At 46.2% G+C, this 17,640-nt stretch overlaps 1 protein-coding gene across 1 annotated transcript; it reads left to right on the top strand.

The window, feature by feature from the left end:
* The first annotated feature begins 2,522 nt into the window (after nucleotides 1-2,522).
* Nucleotides 2,523-16,723, top strand: IRF4 (interferon regulatory factor 4). The gene is made up of 8 exons (XM_051799514.1): nucleotides 2,523-2,831; nucleotides 3,339-3,525; nucleotides 4,282-4,370; nucleotides 4,933-5,074; nucleotides 6,846-6,953; nucleotides 8,231-8,584; nucleotides 12,478-12,590; nucleotides 14,555-16,723. Exons 1-8 carry the CDS (start codon nucleotides 2,628-2,630, stop codon nucleotides 14,696-14,698), a joined length of 1,341 nt encoding a protein of 446 aa, XP_051655474.1. The 5' UTR covers nucleotides 2,523-2,627; the 3' UTR covers nucleotides 14,699-16,723.
* Nucleotides 16,724-17,640: the final 917 nt, after the last annotated feature.

Consider the following 17,640-nt stretch of genomic DNA (forward strand, 5'->3'; position numbering starts at 1 on the left):
ACAAGAAAGTGTCGTGGCATGAAACACGTGTTTGAAACCTGAAAGGCGGTAAGAGAGACTTTCATGCAAGCCCGGACCTCGCTCCTTTATCCACCAGCTCCCACCACATTAGGGCAGGGGGCTTTGAAGGCAGGCCAGCAAGTGGGTTTGCGTCCTAGTGCCTTGAGATGGGCTTTCCTGAGACAGCATGCCCTAGGCTCAGGAGGGCGAGAGCCGCCCCGGCTGCTGCCCCACTCTGGCTGCTGCCGCCCCGTCGGGGTTCGGTGCCTGCGGGGCTCGGCGCCGCTGCTCTTGCCCACCTTGACCCCATTTCACACCTTAGGGAATGCAAAACACGGTATAGGCTGGACGGGGAGAGCCCGCGCCCCGGGGTAACGGGGAGCGGGTGCGTGCCTCATCCCCCTCCACGGTCCCGGCTCTGTGGCCCAGGCAAAGTCGGCTTGGGTCGCAGAGGGTGCTGGTAGAGGGTAGCGACCCCGGGCACGGCCTTGGTGGGTGGGCGGATGCCCCCGCCGTCTCCTCGAGCATCCCGGGGGCCCGGCCGGCGCCGTCTAGGACGTTTCTGGTGGGTGTAGCGAGCTGGGTCTTTACAGTAAAAGCCGCCCGGCTCTCACAGGTAGGAGTTTCCCCGGACTATTTATGTATTTGTGTCTGTCTGTATAGATTTAAAAAACCCAACCCAGCGGGGACGCAGAGAGGGCGCCGGGCTGCACGCCCTCCCGCCCGCAGCGCGTGTTTACCAGCAATGGGTATGTGTCACTGCCTCAGATGTTTTCCAGCTCGCCAAGTCCCCGCTCCTCTCTGCCGGCTCCACCTCCGGGCCCGGGCCCGCCTCCCCCAGCCCGGGCACGACGCCCTCCATCATATAAAGAAACTTCCCGGTGCCGCCGGCCCAGTCGCCGTGCGCCCCGTCTCAGCGGCCACCGCGGCAGCCGGCGGCCCCTGCCCGCTCCCAGTGCCGCGACAGAGGTAAGGGCGGCGGAGCTCCTCGGGCCCCCGAGTCCCCCGCCCGCCGCAAGGGCACGGCGGAGCCGCCGCGGGACCCGGCGGGACGGGGAGGGAGGTGGGATGGGCGGTGCGGGCGCCTTGGCTTCACCCCGTCGGGTCTGCTCCTGTGGTACCTGAGCGAACCCTTTGGCCTTTTTTTCCGAGTGTTTTTTTTTTTTTTTTTTAAATTTTTATTCTATTTTACCCTAATTTAAAACAAAAAACTAATGCCCGCCGCTATGTGCTCCCGAGGATAAGGCGCGCACCCGGTCCCCGGCCCAGCCGGTTCCCCCTGCCTTCGGGAGGGTCGCGGGAACGTGTGGGAGGGATCCGCTTCATGCTCAGTCAAAGAGGGAAAAATTACTTTTTTGGACTCTTCACACGGGCTCCGGCGGGCCCCGCGCGGGGGAGCCGCGGCCCCGGAGCCCCCCCCCCCCCCGCCCCCCCAGACGCACCATGTGCAAGGGAGATGCGGAGGGACCGGGTTTGGTGTCCGGGGGGATGCTGCCCCTGCCGAGGGGTGTAAGGGATGTGGAGCGGAACTGCCCATCTGCCCACAGTGATGTGCACCTGTCTAGCAAGGGGCTCCGAAAGGCTCTTCGTGTGTTGAGTAAAAGATTCCTGGGTGAGGAATCCCTTTTTTAGATGTAATAGGCGGGGGAAGGGGGGGAGGACCCACAAAAATAAACTCTTGGGCATTCAAGCACTTTTTCAGATTGATGGGACAAACCTTATGCCAGGTCCCCATCACTGGTGTCCCGTCGTTAGCACCTTTCCAGCAGGTGCCTGTCACTGCAGAGCCGCACCTCTCCCTGTGCTTGTGTGCACCTCTCCGTCGTGGGCTGCAAGCTCCCACGTCACTGGGGACAGTGCCCTTATGCCAGGCTCCGTGGGTTGCCATCTTTCCAATTTTAGGTATATGTGATGTATAGATTTGAATGTTGCTATGTATGAGTGCTGGGAGCAGTTGGAGGGGTAGATATGTATAGGACATCATGTGTTCAACTGTGTCTTGCTTAAGGGAGCTTGTGAAAACTACTTTGATGTTATAGATAGATGCCATATAAATCATAACTGCATGTGGAGCCCTCCAAATTGTGTGCATGTGTCTAATGTCACATATGTGCACTGTCATTTGCAAATACATTTTTATGCAATTTTTTCCTCTTTTGGTTGGAAAGTAACCCCCCAGTTGAACTGTGATCAGGACAAGGGGTTTTGTGCCTTAAGTCACTTGCAATGAAAATTTCAAACTGATGTATACTCATGCAAAACAATGTCGGGACAGGGGGAAGTCTGTCAAAGTCTGCGGTGGGAGCAGTGCCTGGGGAGAGCTGTGGGGGGCTGTGCCCAGTTTCCTGAGGCTCTGTACCATGTTTCCCTGGCCCCCCAGGGCCCCCCTGCATGCTGTAGCTGCTGTTTGGTGTGGTATGTGTGGCATCAGGGACTAGGGACTGCTGGTGAGGACTTTGCACAGCACTTGACCTGTGGGATTTCCTCTCTCCCATCCTGCCCTTTTCTTCCCTCTTCACAGCCCCCCTAGAGAGCTGGTGCTTGGACATCTTGGTGGGGCACCCCAAAAAGAGGTCAGCTCGGTGGGGCACCCCAAAAACTCCCACCCAACCTCTGACACAAGTGGCATGAACTTGGAGCCGGGCGAGTGCGGGATGAACTCAGTGAGCTGTGGCAACGGGAAACTCCGCCAGTGGCTGATCGACCAGATAGACAGTGGCAAGTACCCCGGGCTGGTGTGGGAGAACGATGAGAAGAGCATCTTCCGCATCCCCTGGAAGCATGCTGGCAAGCAGGACTACAACCGTGAGGAGGATGCTGCCCTCTTTAAGGTAAGGCTCAGCCTGGGGTTGGGACTGTGGAACATAGACGGGGCAAGAGGGATGCCTGGAGGCTCTGCGATGCCCCTCACCGTCCTGTCCTTGACACCCGCTTCTGTAGGCTGGTTCTGCTGCTTGGCTGCTGCTGCCAGCTGCCTGTCTGGTGGCCCTGGCTGTGCCCTGGTGTCCCCTGTATTTGTGGGACAGACCCCCCTTTTGCGCTTCTCTGTGTGGAGTTAAGTGCTGGTGAGACTGCAGCACATCTTTTTCCACATTCGTCTTGGATTGTTTTCTCCCCTTTCTTGCGCCTGCTAAACTGTTTTTCCTACCTTACCATGCTGGGTTTTTTTTAGGCTAAACCTATAGGGAGTAAATTCATGCACATATAAGCACACACATATAGGCTGTTTCAAACATTGTACTTTGTAGTTGATTTTCCTTTTTTTCTTTTCTTTTTTTTTCTTTCTTTCTTTTTTTTTTTCTTTTTCTTGCTCTTTTGATTATCTGAAATGTTTCCAGGCTTGGGCTCTTTTTAAAGGAAAGTTCAGAGAGGGCATTGATAAACCAGATCCCCCTACCTGGAAGACAAGATTAAGGTGTGCTTTGAACAAGAGCAACGACTTTGAAGAATTGGTGGAGAGAAGCCAGCTGGACATCTCAGATCCCTATAAAGTGTACAGAATAGTGCCAGAAGGAGCTAAAAAAGGTAAAGCATCTCAAATTCCCTGTGTAACAGAGTGTGAATATGTCTCATTGCAAACATATGAGGACTGAAGTGTGCTTTTCTGGAATGGCCCTGCAGACTTTTTAAGTCTTTTAAGGAGCCAAAATGAGGGCTCAAGTGCAGCTTGTTCTGATGACTTTAGAGCCTGCGTCTACAGGAGGACTGCTGGCATTTAAGTCAGAGCACTGAAAGGGAGCCCTTGCAAGAAGATGCAGACAGGCACCCTGCACATCACTGAAGGAATTGCTCTTTTAGCTGGAGCCTCCCTGCCAGTTCTGTGTAATGAGAGCCAAGCAGGCAGCTCAAGGGACAGGCAAAAAAAAAATAAAAATTGCATGTAGGATCTAGGTTCTGAATACAGGAAAGAGTGTTTTGAGGCAGACAATCAGTAACTAGTGCAGGGAGAAGAGCTGGGAGAGAGGGATGCCCAACCTGCAGCCTCCAGGGCAGAGGCAGGGGCACTGTCTGCTCTCCAGGAAGTCCTTGGTACCAGGCAGGGCTTGTAGGATGCAAAGGCTTGGCATCATTGTGCACTAGGTATGGCTGGGCAGCACTGTTCCGTGGGGAAGCCAATGGGACAGACTGCCTGCAAGAGGGCACTGGGAAGCTGGTCCCAAAGGCATTTTGGTCCTTTGTTTGTTCAATGGCAGGTTGTATGGATTTGTCTTCAATGTGCTGATTTCAGGTTTCTTCAGATGTGGTTGACATAATTTATTTTCATCCCTCTGGTGAACATAGGTGCAAAGCAGATCAGTATGGAGGAGCAGCCATTAATGATGAACCATCCCTTTCCAATAACGTCTCCTTACACTGCACTACCATCCCAGGTATGGCATTAGTTAAGTGTTTTGCTTGGTGCTTCTGCATTGAGCAACGTAATTTCTGTGCTATGTGCTATGTCTGTCCTTGCTGGTGGGGATCTCTGGTTCTCTCTGTGAAGAAACTTTATTATGGAAACTGAGAAATTGAGAAGCAACTTTTCTAATGTCAGATGAGGCCACAGGGCAATTGATTTCCCTTGGTGTTGTTTATCCCGGAGTAATGGCTCTTTTCTGTTGGACGATAGATACTAGTGCACTGCCATTCTGTTGATGCCAGAATGTAAGCACCCAATGAAGCCTTGCTCTTTCAAGCAGACATTTACCAGCAGTGCTTTGACTGCCTTTTGTTATTCCACTCCACTTATTATTTACACCAGTGGTGGGAAACTCATTTGAAAGCCTCATTGGTGGTGGTGGCGAAATGCCATTTGTGTAGCCTGGGCAAAGCTTAGACCTCCATGAGCTTTGGCAGAGAAAATCAAGGAGCTTAGATATGAAAGCTGATGCAAAGCACAGCATTAGTTTTGACAGCTGCCTACTAAAAAAAATATCTCATTAAATTGAATAGGTACCGAACTACATGGTACCCCATGAACGGAACTGGAGGGAGTTTGCCCCGGAGCAGCCGCATCCTGACATTCCCTACCAGTGCGCTAGCGTCCCTTTCCCAGCTCGCAGTCATCACTGGCAAGGGCCCGGCTGTGAAAATGGTAAGACACCCCTGTTTAGGATTGCTTGCTGAGGTTGGTCACCTAGAGGAACCTCAGTTTTCAGGTTTATTCCTTGTGGCTTTGATTGGAATTCACAGAAGCGGACAGAGAGGAGTGTTGAGTTCCCTTAAGAGAGGCACACGTCTGTGGCAAGAGCCTTTGTCTGGGCTCTTGCATTTCCTGCCATCCTATGTGTAATGTGTGGGCTACACAGTCCTCTGAATTGCTAGAAATCAGCCCCCAAAGTCCTCAGCTGTCTTAAAAGCCTTGAGCAATAAAGAAGGCAACCAACTCCCACAGAAGAACCCAAATGGGAACATATGTTCTTTAGCTTTTCTTTCTGATTTTGGACTTTTTGAGGCACATGTCACTGAGGTTTTCCCTCCAGCCTTGTTGGTTAGACTGGCATTATTCTACTGAGAAGAAAGCTGGAATTATTACTTTATTTTAGTGCTGCAGCAGTGGGACAACTTGTCATAGATTGAGACTCTCTTGGGGCTGGCACAGCAGAAGAAGAATAAAGGAGCGTTCCCTTCCCTGAAGATCTCACAGTACCAGAACCTAACATAATCATGGCTTTTCAAGCTCTGCATCCTTAGGAAAAAGCCTGAATTGTGAAAATTGGCAATGCTGAAGCCTGCAGGGAATAAAACATAACAGAAAGTGAACCATGTGCTGTAGACCCCTCTAGGATAACTCACCTGAGAATGCAGGCATTTGCTTTGTGAGGAGAAGCAGCTGGTTCAGAAGGGCAGGAAAGGATGGAAAGCAAAAAAGGACTTCTTAGAGTAGGTGCTACTTTTTCAGAGGACAGCTCTCTAGAGGTTTTGGTGCAGAGAAAATTTTAGATCTGTTAAAAAGTAAATTCTCAGTGCACTGCAACTTTTGCTGGCAGTATATTGGAATTATTAGGCAGAATCCTTTGCTTTTAGTTGAGCTATTTGCTAATAAAGAAATCAGTGTAGCAAGCATAATGAACTCTGCCCTGAAGTACATCCTCTGCAGCGGTTAAACATGCTTGGATGCTTTGCTGAATTTGGAGGCAGTTGGTAGTGGCTGGTATTGGGTTTCTCATTGGGCTCTAAAGCATGTTAGGAGATGTGGGTGTTTCTTATCCACATCGCTTCAGCTCCTGATGGTGCTGGGTTCTGCCACTTGGAAAGGTAGCGGGCACTTGTCTGCAATTCACTTGAATCATCTTCCAGAGACTTTTATTGACATAATGAAACAAGGAAAAACATCACTTGCCCATGTTATAATGCACTTACAGAGAGGCATCTATTGGAACATCTGATGGGAGTCCTGGTAATAAAACCCCAATAATCTTCTGCTGCACGTTTTTCTTTATCTACATTTAAACAGTGTTAATCCCAGCTTTATTGTTATACCCATCCCTAGTAAAATTCCTTATACGAAATGGATTGTTTTATACAGGTGACTTATAAGAGCACTAGTCTAGTTAACAATATAAACTATTTCTCTAATAGAATAACATGTTAGGTAAGGAAAAGGACTAGAGGTAATGCTGAAATGCTAAGGGAATATTTCATGCAGACCCAAATACAAACACAGACCAAGTAACATCTGGAGTGATTGGTAGAGTTGGCATACCTGGAAAAATTGGGAAATAGGACCTTTTTCAGAAGAAGGGGAAGGAGAGAGAGTTCCTGTTGGGGCCCAGAAAAACTCACTTTTGCATTGCTGTGATCTCTGCCCTAGCTTTTCTTTCAGGATTTAGGTCGCTGTCACTGACTTTTGTTTGTGAAAACAGGTTGTCAGGTGACAGGAACCTTTTATGCTTGTGCTCCTCCTGAGTCCCAGACTCCTGGCATCCCGATTGAGCCAAGCATAAGGTCTGGTGAAGCCCTCGCCCTGTCAGGTAAGGTCTGTAACCCCCAGGCTTCCTGGGGAACTTGACAAGCGACTTTCAGCTTGACTTGTCTAGGAACCATCTCTCCTTTCTGATGAAAGGAAAAAAGAAGAAAAAAAAAAAGAAACTTCTTTAATCGATGAATTTGGTGTATGGTGATAAGCCTCTGTTTTCCAGGGTACTTAAGCACCTCTAGCCCCAGCTCCAAGTGGTGAAGGTTGTTCAAATTAATGGAAGTGCTTCACTGGCTCACAATATTAATGCTGACACCAAATCAGGCCTTCCCAGGGGCGTTTGGAAATTTTGGGGGGTCAGTGACTTAAGGCTCAGTTTTTCATCTGAGAGGAGCCCCCACAAAAATTGGTGTTACAAAAATGGGTGCTTGATTGTGCTCCTGCTGTTGCCATCTGGCTTTGTTCTGCTTCATTATTGCAGGTGGAAAAAAAAGATATTCAGGAAATAAAAGGGAAGTAATTTCAACCAGATTTGCAGATGTCCAGATGCTGGGGAACTGGGAAAAAGGTGTGGGAATAATGGATAAACCTGTAATGTGGTGCTTGGCAGGTTTCTTGAGCAGGATTGTTCACCTGAATGTATATATATATGCGTGTGTTTGTGTGTATATATAAAATACATTGTACACACACACATGTGTGTATATATATATATATATATATATATATATATATATATATATATTTTCGGTGCTATGTGAATTCTTAGGAGTCAGCCAAGTTGACCAAATGGCCTTTTGAAAGTAAGGCTGGGGATTTTGGGTACAGCCCTGCTGGAGCTGGAGCCAGCAGTCTCTTCAGGCAGCTGAGTGCAAGTTTGCAGGTCCCCTGTGCAGAAGCCTCTTTTATGCAAAATCTGGGAGGAAATATAGCTACTTCCTTATTAAATCTGAGGAAGTGTACTGAGCTGGTGGGTTTAATTGTGAACTTGGAAAATGTGACAAACATCAACTTTTTGTGTGCAGTTTTTTCCTTTTAAACGGAAATGTGAAGTTTGTGGGATTTTAGTTCCTACCAAATTCCCACATGTCAGTAGCCCTTTTATTACAATGAGAGAGCATTAATGCTATCATGCACAACAAGTTTCAATATTTATATTCTTTATATTTTTTTTTGTTAATGTGAACTTCTGGGTGGTGCTGACCACCAGGCTCAGAAATCTCATGCAAACTTGTCTCTGGGCCTTAGTACAGATCTGAAGCATAAAACATCCGTCCTAATGTACCTCAGTAATTCTCGTTTGTTTGTTTGTTTGTTTGTTTCTCCTTGTAGACTGCCGACTCCACATCTGCTTATATTACCGTGAAATACTGGTAAAGGAGGTGACAACTTCTAGTCCTGAAGGTTGTAGGATATCCCATGGCCAAAGTTATGAGGTCAGCAGCCTGGACCAAGTTATCTTCCCTTATCCAGAGGATAATGGCCAGAGGAAGAATATAGAAAAACTACTGAACCACCTGGAACGAGGAGTAATACTGTGGATGGCACCTGATGGCCTCTACGCTAAGAGACTTTGCCAAAGCAGGATCTACTGGGATGGGCCTCTGGCACTCTGCAGTGACCGACCCAACAAGCTGGAGCGGGACCAAACATGCAAGCTCTTTGATACTCAGCAGTTTTTAGCAGGTAATTCCCACTATGGCTTTGATATTGTTTCTGGAGATGTCACCTGGTCGCTGTTCACATCAGCTTTACAGGAGTGCTCTTTTCATGCTACCTTATGAATTACCCCTTAATTCTTCTGGGCAAGTGCAGTCAAGAGGTGGTTGACTTCTGAATAGTCTTGTTAATTTCTGCGCTGTGTGCACATTCAATGCCCCTGAACAGACCAGCAGGAGTGAACTGATGCTTGGCTGGTGACACCCAATTCCCACATTTCTATAAGAAGCATAAGGAGCAACCTAACAAAATAGTCTTTCCTTAGATTGAGTGACATGGCCAAGTGGATCCTGATCTTGGATCTGCTAGTCTAAGTCCTGGATAGGTCTGTAATCTGCACTTGCACTGCTCTCAACTTGACTCAGAGCAAGGTCTTGCTCAGGGCATACAAATTTCAGTAGAAAACCTTCTTTTCAGTCTGTGCCAGTGTTTAAAAGATATCTTGGAGGTAAAAAGGATTTCAGAAGCTCTGAAATTTTGGGATTGCCTAATATGCTGAGCAAGGAGATGCATTACCTTGCCAGAGCTCTGTGGAAATGTCTGATTTTGAACAGGGCAGTACAGAGGGGGGAAGGGTATGCTTTAGGACAGTGCCTTTTCCTTCCAGTCCACAAAGGGAAGGGGCAAAGCCTCAACTCTGCTTCCCAGCACACCTGAGCAGTTAGAGAGGAGAGCTGTCCACCCAGAGAAACTGGTGGGAGATGGTAATTGTCCCAGAGGACAGCTTAGGCAGTAGGAATACACATTGGCCCTTTTTTGACATTTCTGGCATCACTTAGAGGTGAATTGCGTGGCCGTGATTTGGTGTGTTTCCTTACTAGAACAGAGCATCAGCACCAGCATGACACTCTAAGGGGAATAATGCCTTGCAAAATTAAAAAAAAAAAACAACAACAAACTAAACCTAAACCAGCAACTTTAGCATACTTTATGTTCCAGAGTTGATGCATGGTCCTAGAAAAACCATCAAGAGAAAATGCATTTAAAGAGAGAAATCTTAGATGAATGTGAGAATTGACAGTTAGAAAGGGGAATTTGAGGTCAGGGTATTGGCTTGGGCTTCAATCACATGCTAATTTAAAGATGTATAATTCTGCCCCGATGATGGTTTTGGAAATCCCTTTCCCTTTTCTTCAGGTGGTTTTTTAGATGTACTCTGGGTTCTTCCAAACGGTTGACAGGACATCTCTTTTTAGACACCTAACCCCAGAGAGAAGCTCAAACAATAGTTATTTTTTACCCCTCCTAAATTACTTATGCACCAGTGCCTGTGCAAACCCAAGCGTGTGGTTGAAGTTACAGTCTGTGGTGTGTGCAAAGTGAGTTTTTGCATGTGATGATGCTCGGATGGGTTTGTAAGTGACTTGCCATGGGCGTATCACATCTGCATGTTAATTGAATGTGCTGAAGTCCCAGACTGCAAGCAAGCTTAGGGATTCCCCCACCTTAGGAAGCTGGATTTCCCTTGAGAAGAGAGGCAGGAGATCTCTGCCAGAAGAGAGAATCTTGAACAGCAGAGAAAGGGACAGATGCAGAACTGCTATGGACTGCAGCTGTTAGGAAACCATTGAGGAGCTGGACCCTGTGATGCAAGCTGCACTGGAGCTGAGTTGAGAAGCCTCTACTGCTGAGAAAGCTAAAATGACAATAAATGAGAAACCAGGGGAATGATCTCTGGGGAGAGAGATAAATGCATCATAAATGCAGAAATTGGGCTGCTTGGAGAGTAGGAGGACAGAGGAAGAGAACTTGGAGTGTGAGGGTGGCAGCCAGAGAAGGGTTGGCTTGGCAGAAGGAGAGGCGGATGGAGCTGGAATATCAGGAGATGGGAAAGGTTTGGGGAGTCACATGGGGAACCCTTTGGTGTTGGAGGATGCACTTGGGCCTGGAAAGGGAGACAGAGTGAGTGGAGAATTTTAGAGAAGTGTGGGGATGACCTCAAGCCATGATTATCCTGGTGGTGGGAATGGGCTTTCTTCTCCAGGTCCATGCTGTGGTCACTCCCACAGGTATTCAGGATTTGGAGAGTTGCTGAGGCCACATAAAACAGGAAAGAGGAAGGTGAAAGAAATTCCCTATTAGCAGTGTGGTTGGACTAGTCTTGGGTGGATCTTCCTTTTCTGTCCTGTGGCAGCACAGAGGGAAGCAGGGTCCCAGGGAAAATAGCTCTTCTCTCTTGGCATACCCCCAGAAAGTTCATAGCACTTTTCAGGAATTCTGGGGAGACTTAGGGGAAAACTATGCTTTATTCCATGTTTCAAGTGAGATGCCCATTGTTTTACTCGTATAACTGACCCTACTAATAACACCAGTAGTCCAAGCCAGGGTTGGGGTGCTATTATGGTAGCCACTGAATTCACACCCTTGTCCTGAAAAGCTCACAGTTAGAGTAGAAGTGGCAGGGGTGTATTTTGGGAAAAGATGCGTCCGTCATGTTAAGTTCAAAGACTCTCCCTTCCCTCTGTAGCAGGGAGGGTGCTTCTTTATAATACATTGGGTTTAATATTAATTTCAACTTTTCCCATAAAGCATGATGAGGGTTATAAATTAAAACGAAGTCTTTACCAGTCAGCTATCTAGAAGTACAGCACTTAACATAGAGTTTAGCAAGGATATTGCTTTAGATGGAATTTTCTCTTTAGTGGATGGAAATGCAGCGTCTAAAACACAATGTTTGGTCCACAACATTGGTGATTTTCTTCTGAGTGCAAGTACCTTATAAAGGCCTCCCCCACTGTCTTTCATAGGGGACACTGACTATTGGAATAATAATATAATTTGACCATTTCACTTTGCACAAGGTTATGAGTTAGTGAAGAGAGTGCAGGAGCACAGAAGACAGGCTCTTTTGCTGGCTCGGTACATGGCTTAAATACAGTTGTTACCTTTTGTTACCTCCGTGTCCTCCAGTAGACACAGTGGTGGCAGTGGCTCCGTGACTGTCTAGCTGTGCCTGAATTTCATGCCTGGCAGTACTTTGAGTCTCTGGCTCTACTAAGCCATTGGTTTCAGTCCTGCTGTTGGTTCCCAGCTACTGCTCCAGGGGTTCTGCTGTTGAGGTCCAATAGAAGTACTAACTGGAAGGTTTGTGCATATGAAATTAATTGTGAGACAAAACAAACAGAAAAATTACGGTGTTGTAACTAGCTCCCCCTGATCTGTGGGAAAGTCTCCAAAATCAGTCTTCTTTTTACTTCTTGTTGTTTTCCTGACCTCTCTCGTCCTCCCCTGAAGTTACTTTATCTTTTCCCATTGTGTTCCAAGGGTCATTCACAAAGCCTGTCTTACCAGCTTATATTGGTTTTGGCTGGAATACAGTTAATTTTCTTCACAGAGGTCCATGCGGTGTTATGGGTTGGATTTGTGACCAAAACAGTGCTGATAGCACAGGGATGTTGTAGCTAGTGTTGAACAGCACAAGTGCAATGTCAAGGTTTTCTCTATTTTTCACTCTGCCCTCACAGCATGCAGTCTGGGGTGGACAAGAGTCTGGGAAGGGTCACAGCTGGGATAGCTGACCCAAGTTGAAGGATATTCCATACCATATGACCTTGTTTTCTGCAGTAAAACAGGGCATGGGGGAATTTGCCAGAGGTTGTTGTTGCTTGGGGAATGGCTGAGCATCGGTCTGCCGGTTGTGAGCAACTGCTTTTTCCATCACCCATTTTTCTTTGTTTTGTCTTTTTTTTCTTATTCTTCTTTTTACCCATTAAACTGTCTTTATCTCAAGGCACAGTTTTTTTTACTTTTGCCATTCTGTTTTTCTCCCCCATGCCTGGGGCAGGAGTGAATGAGCAGCTGAATGGTGCTTGCCTGCCTGCCATGATTATTCCACAACACAGTACTTTCTCTCTTTCCAGAGCTACAAGCCTTTGCTCACCATGGACGTCCACTGCCGAGATACCAGGTTGCTCTTTGCTTTGGGGAGGAATTTCCAGATCCACAGAGGCAGAGGAAACTAATTACAGCCCATGTAAGTAGGATTTCTGCCTTACCTAAAAGAAACATACTTCTTCAAGGATATGATTCTGCTAGTCAGGCTTTTGAACGTCATGTATGTTTTGAGGGAGGTAATAAATTTTTGAAAATCTGGCACCATCCACAGCAAGGTTTAATCACCCAGATCTGCCAAGGACTGACCAGTAGCCCTCAGTAGGGCAGAGCACCTCATTTTCCCTCTCTGTAGAGTGTGTCATTTGTGATCTGTTGCAAATCCCATCAATACCTAAAGCTGAAATGCACCCTGGAACTGATGGGCTGTGCTGTTATCACCAGACCAGTTGCGCAGCTCGGTGCACTGCCTGGCCAGTGCAGGACGTGGTGCTTTTTCATCCACTGCACCTGAAGGTGCTCCAGAATCCCAGTCTGCATCTCAGGGACCTCAGCCCTTAATGAGATGCAGCCTGTGCAGCTTCAAGGTTCAGGTAGCTGGCAAGCTCATGGGCTGACTGACCACAGTTCACACACACTCAAAGCTAGTGTTTCAGGATGCTCTCTGAGAGAGGGTGATGACGGAGACTGAGACCAGGTACTTTCTGAATTGGCTGTATCGGCCCATAAAACCACAAGAGAGGTGATAATGAACACAGTAGTGGCAAGGCTTAGCTTATTGCATCCTTGGGGAGAAAACCAGTGTCTCTCTTAATTTTTTCGAAAGCCTCTTCAGTAGCAGCAGAAGAGGGACAGTGTAGTAGCCCCTTCAATAGTCAGACTTTTATCATAAGCTGTGGCCTTCCCTTAGCTGCATGGCTTTCATGGTGCCACACTGCTGCCTAGCAGTTCTCTGGGATGGAATTGGGAAGCTCACAAATTCCATCCTGACCTGTGCAATGGCTGGTTAGAGATAGCTGCTCGTCCCTGATTCTCCCTAAACTCTTTTCCATTCCTGTTTTGGCTTTCCAGCTTTCCACCCCTCCTTCCTCTCACCAGCCCTCTTAGCCATCTCCTGTCCTGGCATCTTCTCTATGAGCCTCTATCTCCTGCTCTTTCTAGAGCTTTGCTTCCCCCTTACCAATTGCTCAGCCTGCTCAACCTCTTAGACTGTCCCGGCCCGTGGGCTCATGGGGCTCCACCATCCCACCAAACATGTCATGGGAGCTGTCTAGCTCACCTGCCCTGCTGACTTTCCATCTCCCCTATGGCATAGTTTTCCTTCCAAATGGTGCCCATTCTTAATGTGGAAGGACTGGCTGACCAGCAGAAGAGGGTTGTGGAGAAGTGTCATCGAGCCTGTCTGCCCCCTGAGAGTAAGGAGAGCTTCAGGTATTAGTTCTCAGTGTACAGCTTAAGTATTTGCAGTCAGAGCCCAAAGCCCTGAGGGGGAATGGTGATTTCTGAAGAGGCACAAGTGAAGGCAGTGTTAAATCATACAAATCCCACTTGATGGTTGAGCAGATTCCTCATCAGAGCTTGAATGAAGAGAAACAAGAGAAATCTTGGTGTTAGGTTGAAGTCTAATTTCAAACAGTCATTTGGCCATGTATCTCAGTCTACCTGAGGGCTCCAGCATTTCAAGTTAAGTCCTCAAAGTAATTTCCAATGCAGACAAGACTTTTGACATATTGCATATGTATTTAAACACCTCAGGGAGCCATGGACATGTGTGTCTTGTGGGCACCACTCACACCCTGGGGCTGGCTAAGGGACTGCAATTTTTTATGCGTCATCTGTGTCACTGGTACATGCCCATCTAAATGAAGGCTGTGGAGGTAAGGAAGTGTGTGCAGGTAGTAAGGCACTCGGCAGCAGAGCTGGGCTAGGCTAGGCAAGACCTATCTTAAAATAGAGATTAGTGAGACCACTGAAATAGTTTTCCCATTCTGGTAAGCAGAACTGTTTTGTCCAGCCTTGTTTTCAACTTAAAACTACCATAAATAATCAAGATGAGGAGCATGAGGTTTTGTCACATGTCTGATTAACATTTTGTCTGTTCTTAAGGTTGAACCAATGTTTGCCAGGCAGCTGTATTACTTTGCTCAACAAAACAGTGGACATCTGCTGAGAGGCTATGATTTACCAGAACTTGTGACTAGTCCAGAGGATTATCACAGATCTATTCGCCATTCCTCTATTCAAGAATAAGATCCTCAGAAAGAGTGTCTTTAAAGGCACTGTAAAGATTGTGCAGAGTGGAGGAGCAGATCTGGGTCACGATTTGGAGATCCACATCACAGCTGGATATGTTCAGGGGTTCAGTGATAGGAAAGTGAACTAGGACAACTATATTGTACAATAAAAATGACGTGTCTTCGACATTTGGATGCTCTGTCTCACATAGAGTTCCACTGTTGCTGAGAATAATTCAAAACTGACAAAATGATTGCTGTTTACGTTTGCTTAATGTTCTTCTTGGATTTTGTGGATTGATACTTACCGAAGACTTCAATCCAGAGTTTACACTGTTACCTTTGCAGGGCTATTTATTTTGGATTACTGATCTCAGGGAAAGTACATAAATTTGTGGTGTTCCCAATTTGAAACTGTAGCTACTGTAGATGGTTAGTAAATGTAGATGTTTATTGAGAACAGCTAATACATGTTAGTGGTTATAAATTTAGATTCTTAAGTGTGATGCCTATATTCTTGTATAGAATATTTCAGTGTATTTTTTGAAAACAATGCAATTCTTCAGAGACATATTTTTTTAATGCCTGACTGACATTTGTCCTGACAATGAATTTTTTTGTTGCCATTGTTTTTCTTAAATTGGCCTCCATGATAACAATTTCTGAGGTGATGCATTTATGGTACTGTGTTAAGAAAAGTGACCGTTCAACTCATATTACCTGTGAATTTAGTGGAATAACCACTAAAATTCTAGAGTCCCAAAGAGCAGGTTTAAGAATCAATTACATTTTTCTTATAATTGAAAGCTACTATGCATTATACATATGTATATTTATGTATATATGCATTAGAATGAAGTTGGCAGACCTTGCAAATAGCACAGAAATGGTCCAGCTACCCCTTTTTTGATGTCACATGCATGAGCCAGGTTAAAATAACCACTGCCTCTGACTTACACAGAACCACCTCTGCTCTTTGTGTGCACTTGCAGCTTTTTTCCAGTGGTACTGAAATGACTGTGAAGGGAGAGCTCAAGGAGAGCAGCATTTGACCTCCTGTATTAAGACAGTCAAGGAAACACTTACTTCAGCATTTGTAGAATTCGATGCAATGTTCAACCTTTAGTGATAGGATGCCATTATAAAGACAAAGAGAAGAGATCTGTTGGGTATGTGTGTCAATGACATTTCCTCATTGGCGAGCAGACCTTGTACTCTTTGCAGCTTTAAATCCAGAATGTGATCCCCTTATGCTTAACAGACATACTTCACTTGACTTCCTAAATGAGGAAGAAAAAATGGTACTTGATCTGGCAGCAGACTTGTGTTCTAGGGACATTGAATTTATACATCTTAAAGATGCATACTCTTCTGGGATATATTATCCCCCTCCTTCTCCACAGTGCCAAGCAGAATCAACAGATCATTTCAACTTTGTTACTTGAAGGGTTTTTTCCTGGCTTAAGGATTTCCATAGGGGACACCTCTTTATTAGGCATCAAAAGCAATGCTCTAGGAGACCTTCAGAGCTTCGCATATGCTTTTGTCCTGTGCATACATTTTACAGAAAGGGACTTTTGTGTTCAAATTTAACTGGTACAATACAAATATTTGATGTGTTTTTTTCAATTTTTTTCTAGTGGTCATTGCTTCATATGCTCATTGCTTCAGCTCATGTCTTAGAATAAAGTTCTATTTCCCTACCAACTCGATTTGTATGTGTTGTTTTCAGTAGTGGGACAGATATAACGTGCGTGGTTCTGCACTATGAACCTGGGCAGCGCTGCTGGCTGTCTATGGGGAACTCTGTTCTAAGCCAAAAGTGCAGAGAAAGGTCAAAAGGTAAGTGTTTTTGCTTACAGAAATGTCTGCGATATTAGCCACAGGTAGTAGAAAAGGGGAAAATAGGTAGGTTACCCTTTGGCTGTTGGTCTCTAGGCCCATGGACAATGCAGCAGAGCCCTCTAGCCAGGGATCTGGTGCTGCCACGTACCTGAATGTTCTGCCCCTGCCCCTCCAGGACGTCTGGGGCTGGGGACCAAACTGGTGCCCCCCTGCCCAGCCCAGCATGTGGGGACCTCTGACTGCCATTGGCTGGGCTGGCAGCTGGAGGTGGTTGTTGCTGGTTGCTATAATTTCTGGAGTACTTTCAAGTGAGTAAAGGTAGGAAAGGGTGAAAAGGAGGATGATAGAGTGAACTAAAATGGTAAAGTTTTGAACAGGAGTGAATTCACCAGGAAGCCCCTCTTTACTGGAAATCAGGGTCCTGAGAGGGGTCCTTGGGTGCAGGAACTTACAGAGCAAGCAAGGTGTGAAATACAGTTACGAGATTTGTGAAATGTGTGAAAATGGAGGATGGGGGCCATTTTCTCTTTTTGTGGAGACCCCTATTGACTATCAAGGCGCATTATTATTTTTTGCTTTGGAATGAGCTTTTAACTATTTTCCTTGAAGTAGCATAATTTTAAGCCAGTAGCTGTGAAGAGGGAAGGAGAAGAGCACCATCTAAGTTCTGGCCAAACACAACTTGCATAGTTTGAACGCAGAGAGATGCAGGTGAAAGGCTTATTTTAACTGAGCAAAGAGATTGAGATATTTCTCTTGGAGGGATGGTGCCGAGGGAAGAGTGGAAGGAAAATCAATCTGTTGATTTGTACCATAAATTATTTTGCACATGGGGACTTTAAAGCTGCATTTACTTTTGTCACCATTTCTTGCTGTTCAAAATAACTACAGATACCTAAAGTGGGGAGGAAAGAAAAAGCAAACAAGAAGAAAACCTGGAAACATTTTCTCTGTTTAGTATCTTTTTTACAGTCACTCACTATGTGAAAGCATTTGAAGTACTTCCTACCTCTGTTAAATTCTGTTTATAGTTTCTGAGGTCTACTTCCTTCCTGTTATGATTTCGGTGGCATTGTAAATGACATGTTTTACTCCTGTCAACACCAAAGGCAT

Source organism: Manacus candei, unplaced genomic scaffold, assembly GCF_025592945.1.
Source record: "Manacus candei isolate 608988 ecotype Guabito, Panama unplaced genomic scaffold, ASM2559294v1 h1tg000049l, whole genome shotgun sequence".
In the NCBI taxonomy this organism is placed as follows: Eukaryota; Metazoa; Chordata; class Aves; order Passeriformes; family Pipridae; genus Manacus; species Manacus candei.